This window comes from Hemitrygon akajei, chromosome 8 (assembly GCF_048418815.1).
Source record: "Hemitrygon akajei chromosome 8, sHemAka1.3, whole genome shotgun sequence".
Taxonomy (NCBI): domain Eukaryota; kingdom Metazoa; phylum Chordata; class Chondrichthyes; order Myliobatiformes; family Dasyatidae; genus Hemitrygon; species Hemitrygon akajei.
The window spans coordinates 8,573,975-8,587,425 of NC_133131.1; the positions used below are offsets into that span (position 1 = coordinate 8,573,975).

A 13,451-nucleotide genomic window follows, 5' to 3' on the forward strand; every position below is an offset into this window, starting at 1 on the left:
GAAATTAATTGCCCATTTTATGTGCAGTATTAACTTAGTACAGGAATAAATTTAAAAAGCCACATTTCTTTTGTGACACATACAATGTGGGCAATTAGCTTTAAGTCTAATGCAGTCAGCCTGAAGTGACCATAAGATATAGGAGTACAAGTAGGCCATTTGGCTATTGAGTCTGCTCCACCATTCAATCATGGGCTGATCCAATTCTTCCAGTCATCCGCACTGCCCGGCCTTCTCCCCATACCCTTTGATGCCCTGACTAATCAAGAACCTATCTATCTCTGCCTTAAATGCACCCAATGACTTGGCCTCCACGGCTGCTCATGGCAACAAATTCCACAGATTTACCAGCCTCTGACTTCACATCTCTAATTTCTCCACATCTCTGTTCTAAATGGACGTCCTTCAATACTGAAGTCCTGCACTCTTGTCCTAGACTCCCCTACCATGGAAAATAACTTTGCCATATCTGATCTGTTCAGGCCTTTTAACATTCGGAATGCTTCTATGAGAAACTCATTCTTCTGAACTCCAGGGAATACAGCCCAAAAGCTGCCAGATGTTCGTCATACGGTAACCCTTTCATTCCTGGAATCATTTTAATGAATCTTCTCTGAACCCTCTCCAATGTCAGTATATCCTTTCTAAAATAAGGAGCCCAATGGTCTCACGAGTGCTTATAGAGCCTCAGCATCACATCCCTGCTGTTATATTCTATACCTCTAGAAATAAATGCCAACATTACATTCGCCTTCTTCACCACCTGGAGTCTAACCTTTAGGGTATCCTGCACAAGGACTCCCAAGTCCCTTTGCACCTCTGCATTTTGAATTCTCTCTCCATCTAAATAATAGTCTGCCCGTTTATTTCTTCCACCAAAGTGCATGACCATACACTTTCCAACATTGTATTCATTTGCCACTTCTTTGCCCATTCCCCTAAACTATCTAAGACTCCCTGTCGGCTGTTTCCTCAACACTAAACGCTCCTCCACCTATCTTTGTATCATCAGCAAATTTAGCTACAAATCCATTAATTCCATAGTCCAAATGATTGACATACACCATAAAAAGCAGCGGTCTCAACGCCAACCCCTGTAGAACTCAACTGGTAACTGGCAGCCAGCCAGAATAGGATCCCTTTATTCGCACTCTATTTTCTGCCTATCAGCCAATGCTCCACTCATGCTAGTAACTCCCCTGTAATTCCATTGGCTCCAATCTTGCTAAACAGCCTTATGTGTGGCATCTTGTCAAAGGCCTACTGAAAATCCATGTACACCACATCTACTGCATCTTCTTTGTTGACCCTGCTTGTAATTTCCTCAAAAAAACTGCAGTAGGTTAGTCAGGCGGACTTTTCCTTTCAGGAAACCATGCTGGCTTTAGCCTAGCTTGTCATGTACCTCCAGGTACTCAGTAACCTCATCCCAACAAGAGATTCCAACAACTTCCCAACCACTGATGTTAGGCTAACAGGTCTATAGTTGCCACCCACCCTTCTTAAATAGCTGAGTATCATTGGTAATTTTCCAGTCATCGGGTACAATGCCAGAATGTACTGATTCTTGAAAGATCATTGTTAATGCCACCGCAATCTCTCCAGCTACTTCCTTCAGAACCAGAGGATGCATTCAAGGTTCAAGGAGATTTATCCACCCTCGGACCACTAAGGTCCCTGAGCACCTTCTCAGTCGTAATTTTCACTGCACATACTTCACTTCTCTGACACTCTTAAATGTCTGGTACACAGCAAATGTCTTCCATTGTGAAGACTGATGCAAAAAAAGCATTCAGTTCCTCTGCCACCTCTACGTCTCTCATTACAGTATCTCCAGCGTCATTTTCTATTGGTCCTATATCTACCCAACTCTCTTTTTACCTTTTATATACTTAAAAAAGCTTTTAGCATCTTCTTTGATATTAGTTGCCAGCTTCCTTTCATAATTCATCTTTTCCATCCTGATGACCTTTAGCTTCCTTCTGCAAGTTTTTAAAAGGTTCCCAATCCTCTAACTTCCCACTAGTTTTGGCTTCCTTGTACTTTTGCTTTTACTTTGGCTCTGACATCACTTGTCAGCCACAGTAGTGTCCTTCTTCCATTCTAAAATTACTTCTCATTTAGAATATACCTGCCTTCCACTTTCCTCATTTTTCGCAGAAACTCCAGCCATTACTGCTCTGCTGTGCTTCCTGCTAGAGCCCCTTTCCAGTCAAGCTTGGCCAGTTCCCCCTCATGGCATTGTAATTTCCTTTATTCCACTGAAATACTGACACATTGGAATTTAGTTTCTCCTTCTCAAATTTTAAAGTGAACTCGAACATATTGTGATCACTAAGGGTTCCTGAACCGTAGCTCTCTTATCACCTGCGGATCATTGCACAACACCCAATCCAGCACAGCCGATCCCCTAGTGGGTCAGCAACAAGCTGTTCTTAAAAGTCATCCCTTAGATATTCTACAAATTATCTCTTGGGGTCCAGTACTGGCCTGGTTTTCCCAATCCATTTTCATGTTAAAATCCCCCAACTATTATCATGACATTGCCTTTCTGAAAGGCCTTTTCTATCTCCTGCTGTAATTTGTAATCCGCATCCCGGCTGCTGTCTGGAAGCCTGTATACAACTGCCATTAGGGTCCTTTTACCCTTGCCATTTCTTAACATAAGCCATAGACTCTACACCTCTGATCCTATGTCATCCCTTTCTAAAGATTTTATATTATTTCTTATACACAGGGCCAGCCACACCACCCTCTCTGCCTACTAACCTATCTTTCCGATACCTGTATATCCTTGGACATTCAGCTCCCAATGGCAGCCATCCTTTAGCCAAGTTTCAGAGATGGCCACAACGTCATACTTGCCAATCTGTAGCTGAATTTCAAGATTGTCCATTTTATTTTTTTATGCTGTGTGCATTCAAATATAACACTTTCATTCCAGTATTTGTTGCTTTCTGTTTTAACTGCACCACGCCTCTCTCGCCCGGTAACTCATCCCACTGGCTGTGATTATGCCTCATCTCCTGCCTGTCCTTTCTATAATTTCTGTTGCACACCAACTTTGATTTATTTCCATTTTCCCCTTCCTCAGCCCCATCACTCCGGTTCTCATCCCCCTGCCAAATTAGTTTAAACCCACCCTAACAGCTCTATTAAACTTGGCTGCTAGGATATTGGTGCCCTTTGGGTTCAGGTGTAACCGTCCTTTTTGTACTGTTTGTACCTCACCCAGAAGATGCTCAATGATCCAGGAACCCAAAGCCCTGCCCCCTACAACAGTCTCTCAGCCACGTATTAATATGCCTGATCTTGCACTTGTTAGCACGTGGCACAGGCAGCAATCCCCAGATTACTACCCTGGAGGTCCTGCTTTTCAGCTTCCTACCCAACTCCTTGAATTCTCTCTTTAGGACCTCCTCCCTTTTTCTACTCATGTCATTGGTACCAACGTGTGCCAAGACTTCTGAGTGTTCATCCTAAGATATTACATTTCCACTATGTTGCATACTCACAGCATAGGACAAGGTGTTTTGGACATTTCAATTATGCTAACCAGAATTAACAGTTGTTTACACCAGTTTTATGGTTTCTTCAAACCCAGAGGACCAACATGCCACAATACACGTTTAACCAGGGGACATAATGTGCAATGTGTAGTTTTGGAAGAGGCAGGCACAACCTAGCAATGAAAGCATTTGAGTGCCAGGGGATTGTACTGTGGACTATATTTATATAGGGCGGAAGCTTGATAACTGCCAGTCATTAGGTAGGGAAATAGCTTTTAAGAAGGGAGAAAACAGAATTTAAATGCAGGACTTATGGCAGTTTCTCAGGGAGAACTTAAAAGTGGCTGTTTGACTTAAGGTTCTGTTCTGGAAATGTTTTTGTTCAGTGTGCATTGTAAGATGGTAGTTAAGCCAAAGGCAATAACAAATTTATAGATGATTTGAAATAGAGTAAGGAATTATTTTGAAGACAAAAGGAAAGGCAATGGGGAAAGATGTAGCAGATGCAATTCAATGGCAGTGCTTGAGGTACCAAATCAGAAAATAATAAAAACAATAAATATGCAGTACTTGAAATGAAGGAAAGCTGCGTGTTGCGAGACTGCAGGGCTTTATAGGGTCAAGTTCATAACATCTTAAAAGAGGTATCTGAAAAGACATTTAAAAAGTCAATAGAATTATGGTTTCATAACAAAAGGCCCAGAACATAAAGGTTACAATGCCAAGTATACTCCAGAATGGCAAGGGAGTAGGGAAATATAAATTGAGTTAGTGACTCAAGCAAAAGACATTGCTAACAAGGATTAAATAAGCAGCTGAAGAAAAAGATGGGGGGGGGGGGGTCACCATTTCAAGATATCGTGGCAGATTAAAAAACACATCCAATTTGAAATTTCTAGGGAACATGTTCTATATAATATTCTATGCACTCCAGACCTATCATTTTGTGTCCTATATACCTAAATAGAGGGAAAGGTTTGCCACAGTTGGGTGTACATAAATCATGGAATTGAGGGCTGCAGGGTTCTGACAAATGGAGTTGAGGGTTGAGTAGATCAGCCATGATCACACTGAATACTGAAGAAAGCCTGAGAGGCCAGATGATGTATTCCTGCTCCCATTTTCATGTTCATGCTCTTCCACATCCATGATACCTGTCTACACAAGAGACTGCAGACGCTGGAATCTGGAGTAAATCAAGATGCTGGAGGAACTCAACAGATCAGGCAGCATCTATGCAGGGAAGTGGACAGTCGACATTTTGGGTGAAAACCCCTTCGTGTGGATGTAGATATTTTACAGAACCAAAATACTGTGTACTGAAATTGTGAAAAAGACAATGCTTACTCAGTGGATCAGATAACATCAAGGAAAACGTAAGACAGGATATGGTGCAAGTTGGTGTCCATTCATCAATTTTGATGAATTGCTGTCCCTCTGCAATGCTATTCTTTCCTCAGCTGCTGGCCTACTCCAGTGTTTCAGCATTTTTGGCTGCTCTTATTTTATTGTAGATCCAACAAGATGACCTCCAGTAGCAGAGTTTAATTTGGAGCTTCTGTAATATAGCATTCTTCATTATTATTGCTTCTGCATTTACCACTTTATCAATGTGTAAAAATAGTATTGTGTTTATGGAATCATGGACCTGCCTTGGTAGAGTTATTCATAAAAACTAATGCAATGAGATGAATTCCTATTAATTGAGTTTTCACCTCACTATGACATTACTATATAATGAGTGCAAAGTGACTGAAGCAACAATATGGTTCACTGCAGCTTGGTCTCACTACCATAGAATCCATTCTTTAGAAGAATTAAAAGAATAAGCAAGCACATTAAGCTTGCTTGGCATTTGCCTAATAATTCAACAGGTGAGACCATACCTTCTTCAGGACTAGTCGATCCGCTCTCAAGAGCACGTGTGCCTGAAGTGATTGCATTCTCTGTGTTGGAGTGTTGCTGACTTTCTGTGAATGAGCATGGGGTAACCGACCTGGGATAAAATTAATAAAGATCCTTTAAACCAATCACAAGCATTTTCATTCTGAACTTACTCTTGTTAATTTCATTTACAGGTAAGCTACAAATTTAATGAGCACCTTTTACAAGATGCTATCAGGAGAGTAAGCCAAAGTGTGGTTTCCAATACCACACTGACTACCAGCAAATTAATAGCAGCAGAAACACAAACAGCATAATCTGCAAGTTGTCTGAGTCACACAGAATCAGAAATGTCCACTTACACCCATGGAGTTAGCACCAACCATTAAGCACCCATCTTTACACTAAACCTATTCTTGCTCATTTTATTCTCCCTACATTCTCACTAAATTCTACCATTCATCTAAAACAAAGGGCCAATTAACTTATCAACTTAATCTTTTGGGGTGGGGGGGGCGAGGGGGAGAAATTGTGGGAGCAAACCAGAGCACTTGGACGCAAACCACATGAACATGAACTGAACATGCAAACTCCACAGTGAAAGCCCTAGTGGTCAGGATCTAACACATTTCACTATTCTTTCATTGTCACTGGATCAAAATCCTGCAATTTTCCTGTCACAAGGACAACTGCAAATGTGTAAAATGCCTTCTCATTAGTGATTGAAAAAAGGCTAGAAATAGCAAACATTTTAAAAAATGACAGTTACACACTGCAACTGAAACATCATCTTGGCCCAGTTGATAATATTATAAATCAAAGGGGAGAGCAACAAACTTAAGCACCGGAAGAAACCACGCAAGTAAATTGACATCATAGTGCTACATTATCAGAGATATCACTTATGAAGTAGTTTTAAACCTAACATGATAGCTTGTATGGAATATTAAAGATCAATTAATACTTTTATCAGTTGGGAGTTCTCTTACCACTTCCCTTTAATTACCACTATTAGAAACTTCTGTTCAACGGCTACTTTTGGGATTATTTGCAGATAAACTTACAGGTGTTCGTCAAGAGAACAGAGGCTACATTTTAAAAATAACTCCTCACTCTTACATGACAAACAGCAATAAAAATTCAAATTCCATCCTGTCCTAAAGGATTAGTTCTGGTGCTGCTGGAAAGAGATACAGATTTGGTCACTGTATCATGAGCTTCAAACTTTTGTACAAGGATTAAAAATACTCTCCTTAGGCAGAATTAGTAAACAAAATCATTCATTTATTGCTATTTTTATTCAAAGCAGCATAAATGGAGAAGGTGAATACGCAACTCACCCTATTGTGACGATTTTCCGTGACATTTCCAGCGAGGTTAATCCATTCAGTGCCGAGGTGCTGAATATTTCTGAAGCAGCAATGATAGAAGGTCTATCGTCAGCCTTGTAGACTGACGGCATCTCTAAATCACTGCATTTGTTTATGGAATGTGGGGATCCTTGTCTACTGCTGGATTTTGTTGATCCTAGAAATAAATAATATAAATAATTTCTCCCCTCTCAAGAAAGAAAATCTCGTCTCTCCACAAATAACTTCCTTTCCAGCATTGATATTATAGTGTTCATGGTTAAAGTCTGAATACTTCTTGCTAACCTCTACTTAATCTTCTATTTTCAGAAATAAAAAAAGTCATTACACCAGAGGTAGAGGATGTATGCACAAACTTCATCAGATAGTTCCAAAAGGGAGAGCAGTAATGGCCAGAAGTGGATCACATCAGGGAACATGAAACATATTACTGTCAGATTAAAGCTATATATATATATATAGTGAAATTTGTTGCTTTGTGGCAGTAGTACAGTGCTAAGATACAAAATTACTATAAATTTTGGATTTCAGCAAGGCATTTGATAAGGTACCCCATGAAAGGCTTATTGAGAAAGTAAGGAGGCATGAGATCCAAGGGAGCATTGCTTTGTGAATCCAAAACTGGCTTGCACACAGAGGCAAAGATTCATATTCTACATGGAGGTCGTGACCAGTGGTGTGCCTCAGGGATCTGTTCTGGGACCCCTTCTCTTCGTGATTTTTATAAAGACCTGGACGAGGAAGTGGAGGGATGAGTTAGTAAGTTTGCTGATGACACAAAGGTCGGGGGTGTTGTGGATAGGGTGGAGGGCTGTCAGAGGTTACAGCAGGACATTGATAGGATGCAAAACTGGGCTGAGAAGGGCAGATGGAGCTCAACCCAGATAAGTGTGAAGTGGTTCAGTTTGGTAGGTCAAATATGATGGCAGAATATAGTACTAATAGCAAAACTCTTGGCAATGTGGAGGATTAGGGGGATCTTGGGGTCTGAGTGCATAGGATACTCAAAGTTGCTGCGCAGGTTGACTCTGTGGTTAAGGCGGCATAAGGTGCATTGGCCTTCATCAACCATGGGACTGAGTTTAAGAGCCGAGAGGTAATGTTACAGCTATATAGGACCCTGGTCAGACCCCATTTGGAGTACTGTGCTCAGTTCTGGTCACCTCACTACAGGAAGGATGTGGAAACTATTGAAAGGGTGCAGAGGAGATTTACAAGGATGTTGCCTGGATTGGGGAGCATGCCTTATGAGAATAGGTTGAGTGAATTTGGCCTTTTCTTCTTGGAGTGACGGAGGACGAGAGGCAACTTGATAGAGGTGTACAAGATGATGAAAGACATTGATCGTGTGGATAGTCAGAGGCTTTTTCCCCAGGGTTGAAATGGCTAACATTTTTAAGGTGCTTGGAAGTAGGTACAGAGGAGATGTCAGGAGTAAGTTTTTTTTTTACATAAACGCAGAGAGTGGTGAGTGCGTGGAATGTGCTGCCGGTGATGGTGGCAGAGGTGGATATGATAGGGTCTTTTAAGAGACTCCTGGATAGGTACATGGAGCTTAGAAAAATAGAGGACAATGGGTAACCCGAAGGTAATTTCTAAAGTAAGTACGTTTGGCACAGCATTGTGGGCTGAAGGGCCTATACTGTGCTGTAGGTTTTCTATGTATCTATTATAAATAAACAATGCAAAAGAAAATATCTGCTTTATCATTTCCTGTCAGCTTATGTACAGACTCTGTGCCTAGCATCACTTTATAGACATACAAACTATCATTTTTTTTGAAGACATACCCCAGATGGTGAGGGTTGCTAGTGATGGATGCCTCCTTCTAATCTATTTGCTCTAATAATTGTAAAGTTAGTTTCTTTCTGAATGCATCTTTCCTATTCTGCAAGACCAAGTACCTGCTGCCATCTTGAGTATGAAAATGAAGCAAAGGAACAAAAACATTAGTGGTTACCTCCTGCAATGGTTTGGCAGTTCTCTTGGCAGTGGAAATCCTTATCTCCACCATCCAGTGCTCTGCGGAGAGAGAGGGAGGTCCCTGGGCCTGAGCGGTTGTTCTTCGGAGATGCTGATTTCTTACTGGTTGCTGACAGATAGTTTGAAAGGAGACACGACTTACAGCTCATCTGTTCATCAGCTAAAACCTCAAGCTACTACATACAAACCCTAATTCCTCTAAAATTAGGTCAAAACATTTAAGTATAAAAAGAATTGCAACTTAGTAGATAATTTTTTTCCTCAGATTAATAGAAGGCATGCTGGGAATCTAAAAAGAAAGAAACTGCCATGAAAATCCAAGACAAAAAGGGTCTCTTCTTTATTCAAATAAAAAAACTGACAACCTTGTTTACCAACATCAAATTTCCCCAGTATCTTAACTGGTTGCGAATTCTGCCCACTAACATGTAACCACTTCACTCAAATATTTTCTTGAATGTCCTTTTCACAAATATTTCCTTAAATTTCAGCAAATCAAATCAATGTTGATAGGACATTTATGGTTTTGATTTCTGAAGGAACAAACTGAGTGCTCACCAGAATGTACTATGAAGTAGATCAGTCCCGTTTCCCAGGTAACAACAATCTGATCACTAAGCACTAAATTCCAGCGCTTGAACATTTTCTAGAGCTTTATGTTCATAAGAGTATTTTTGTCTTCTTGGTACATGCAAAAGCATTTTTTTTCCCTTTGCAAAAAGAGACAAGTCTCAAGCCTGGCATTCAATTCTAAGAGCTCTATTAGATGTGCGTTCCCACTTTCCACAGCAATGTGATAAGAGAATTCATTTTGACTTTTAAACAGGTGCAATCATTTCCTCATGAGCTTTTAGACAAGGGTACTGGGGATGCAGCAATAAGTTGTGCACCAGGTGGTGACAGATTTGACTCCAGACTTGTCCCATTAGCTGTGCTCAGGTGTGTACCAACTGAGACACTCCAGTCACCTCGAGCATTGGGCGGGGATGGAAAAGAAAATGACAACTCCTGTTTTGGATCATTAACCCATGACATCTGCTCACAACACATATGCAGACGGTCACCCAAGACCTGGATACCAAGTCTCCAAATTAAAATTAATTTCGATGGTTACCAAAAAGCAGAATCAATGAAATTTGACATGAACTTCAAAGTGTAGCAGTGATCTTTCTTGATTTAGATAAAATATTCAAAGATCAAGATCTTAAACCTAGCATAGATGTCATGGCCTACTATGCAGCAACGATCCCTATCCTATGTTTTCGAGATTTGGTCTACCACAATAAGCACCTTCAGTAATTGCTGGAATTCCATAAAAGCCTGCAAAAATCTTCCAAATTCAGTGATTAGATAAGCCATAATCCCAAGTCAACCTTCTGAGCAATAAAGCCCCAAAGACATTCAGTCAACTCCATCAGGCAGGTCATGTCATTCGTGTGCCTGACAGCAGACTCCCAAAATAGACACCATTCAGAGCTGTGTCATGGAAAGAACCCAAGATTATTCTCAAAGCCTTTTTGAATTACAATGTGCTCAAAGACTCTTGGGGAATTTCTGATCACAAATGCTCAAAATGGAGAAGGAGCATACAGGACTGTATTCAGCACCTTAAGTCCACGCAAAGAAGCCCTAGATAAGTGGAAGTAGGGATGCACAACTTCAAATTACCCACTGCCCTCTGTTGAATATCCTCCACATCATATTCACCCAGTTAGTCACTTGAGAACCCTCAAAACCCAAGAGGAAGCAAGTCACTCTTGAAATTGAGGAACTGGCTACAAAGCAAATAAGCCTGTGTACCAGTTACTACCATGTTTCTATTATGATCAGTCTTCATTTGAAAGCAGTTAATGTGATTAGTTTGGAATAGGAAAAAACATTAGCATTGGAATCAGAGGCAATGGTGTACATTTTGTGTGAGCAAAACTTTAAAGTGGTATCAATAGCTTAGATCTTTTTAAAATAGTGCCCAAAACACAGCTCAAGTGATGTGGCTGTTAACTTTAAACATTTTCTCTCAATAAAATTAGATAATACAACACATACGAGTATCATTAACTATGTCATTTTACATTTTTTATTCAGTCATGTGTTGAAAAGCTACAGTGAAAGTAATGTCCTTGTTACTTACCAGAATTTATGTAATTAGAAAAGAGGTCCAGCCCTGCTTCACGTCTCTGGATGTTGTCAATTCCACAGGACCCCAGTGGTCCCTGCTCTCCAGCAGAAGTGATGCAGTTTGATCCCAGATCAGTACATGACACCGTACTTTTCACTTCTGACATCTGGCTTTTCACTTCAGACATTTTGCTCCTGACCTCAGCCATTTGTGCCTTTAACCTCTTCAGAACTCCAGAATCAGGAGGTGAACGACGCACAGACTGCTGTCTCCGCTGGTCACGGTCTTTACGACATGGAGCTATTTACAGAATGAATTTCTTTTTAGACCCTCCTTTTAAACATACATTTATGTAGACATTCATTAAAACCTCAGTCCTCGTATTAATAACTTTAGATTGTCATTTCTCTTACTCTCAAGCAAGGAAGGCGAGACTAGCTGCAGTCTCTTAAAGCCACTCAGAATGCTTCTCACTCCGGACAGAACAAGGTTTAGCCTGGAACTTTAAAGTTCAATGTAGCTCTAACTCAAGAGTTATTAAAAAGTCCTTTGGTGGAAACAATGCAGACAAATGTGATCACAGCCACACATTGCTGATTCAGATGAGCAGGTCAAAATGTCCTGAGTTTGGCTGCATTATATATTTAGTGTATAAATGTAACACATCTTCCTATAGGACATAGGAGCAGTATTAGGACATTCAACCCATTAGGTCTGTTCTGCCATTCCATCATGCTAATTTATTATCCCTTTCAATCTTACTCTGCCTTCTCCCGGTAACTTTTGATGTGACAAATCAACAACCTATCAACCTCCAGTCTAAGTAGACCCAGCGACTTGGCCTCCACAACCATCTACAGCAATAAATTTCACAGATTAACTACCCTCTGGCTGAAGAAATTCCTCACTTTAAAAAAAAGGGACATCCTATTCTGAGGCTGTGCCCTCTTATCCTAGACTCCACCACTATAGGAAAGATCCTCTGCACGTCCACTCTATCTAGAACTTTCAGTATTCAATAGGTTTTAATGAGATCACCCCCCCCACCCCCCAAGATTCTTCTAAACTCCAGTAAGTACAGGCACAGAGCCAAACACTCCTCATACATTAGCCCTTTCATTCCCAGGATCGTTCTCATGAAACAAAACTGAAGGGTGCCCTACCAGAGGATTTCAAATTTGTGATTGGACTGGGCAGCATCAACTTCAATTGTGGGCGAGTACAAAGTTAGGAGCTAGAAATACAAGGAAGTTATCGGTAAATCCAAAGAGCATTCTGGAAAATTATTTAGTTACTAGACCATGAAATAGAGCCAAATAGAATAAATATAATTAAGGGAAAATGGGTGAAATGAATAGAAAACATGCTGTTAAAACAGAAGGAAGATGATAATGTGGAAGATAAAACCAGTATATGCCCACAGAGTAAAATATTTATCTTGTTCCTAAACCATACCCAAATATATCTACAACAGGATATAGATAGGAAAAAATATTAACACTTTAGCCGCACCCAATCTTTATCTGTACATTGTAGTTTGTGCCACAGATGAAAAAATAGCTATAGGCATAACACCCTCACATGAAGGTACCTTACATGACTCAGCTGGGGGCCTCAATTAAGCATAGATAATTTGCTAGATCCAAATTTTGAGAGGGAGGCATTAGTACAAAAGAAGAATTAAGTGCCAATCAGCTTTCTTCCGTTGCATAAAGCAGTCTGTCACACAATCTCTCCCAAGGAGAAAGCATAAAAATTAAAGTTATGAGAAAACAATCTGGATGTTAATAATCATCAAGAACACGGTAGCAAATTTATACTGCACTAATGATGCGTTTCCTATAATTACAACAGTGACTACACTTTTAAAATGCTTCACTGGCCGTAAAGCGCTCTGGGACACCCAGAAGTACTAAAAGACACGGCATAAATGCAAGTCTCTCTTCCTAATGAGGCAAAATGCAACACCAAATAGTTTCTTGCATTTCAAAACTTGCAACCATTTAACTAACTGGGGAGTTACACTTACGGGCCTGGAAAAAAATTTCATTTTATTAAAATTATCACTCCTCATTCTGAATACTATGATGGTTTACCAGTTGAACATCTGATTTAATCCCAGATATTTTAGATTCTTCTTTTAAAAATCAAAAATTCAGATTAAGTTTTCTTCCATCCCTATCTTTTTCTTGGAAATGGAGGAAAAGCTTCAAATAAAAGATGCAGGAAGCCAACATGTCACTTGGAGATCCAAGGAGTGAGTTACAGAAAACTGCCATGAATTTATAATACAAACCTATTTATAATCGTGATATGTGCATCCTCTCACTGGTGCAGCAAAGACAAGATCCTTAGTGTTGACTTTGTATTCCATGAAACCTCACAGCAATAGGTCAAACAAGGGCCATTTCATTGGCTGATGAATGTCCACTCCTCCACAGCAAACACAGAAGATTACACCAAGGGTAGCAAGGACAAAGAATGGATCCTGGATGGGCAAGTTTATTATCCATTGCCAGATAGCTCAGTGGCACCACCACTAATCAAGCCTTGAAGGACACAACAGCCAGGTAGGCTTTGCAGCAA

General features: G+C 40.3%; 1 protein-coding gene across 9 annotated transcripts in view; it reads right to left on the reverse strand.

Annotated features, from left to right (window-relative positions):
• trim37 (tripartite motif containing 37) overlaps nt 1-13,451 on the reverse strand; it is a 103,089-nt gene that overhangs the window by 11,847 nt on the left and 77,791 nt on the right. For 8 of the 9 annotated variants that reach the window (XM_073053166.1, XM_073053167.1, XM_073053171.1 and 5 more), the window contains 4 exons: nt 10,878-11,165; nt 8,724-8,855; nt 6,734-6,920; nt 5,396-5,505 (listed from right to left, as the gene is read on the reverse strand). In XM_073053166.1, coding sequence (XP_072909267.1) covers nt 5,396-5,505; nt 6,734-6,920; nt 8,724-8,855; nt 10,878-11,165 — 717 coding nt within the window. Of the gene's footprint in view, nt 1-4,885; nt 5,068-5,395; nt 5,506-6,733; nt 6,921-8,723; nt 8,856-10,877; nt 11,166-13,451 lie in introns of those variants that run through there. The other variant, XM_073053172.1, reaches the window with a different exon arrangement.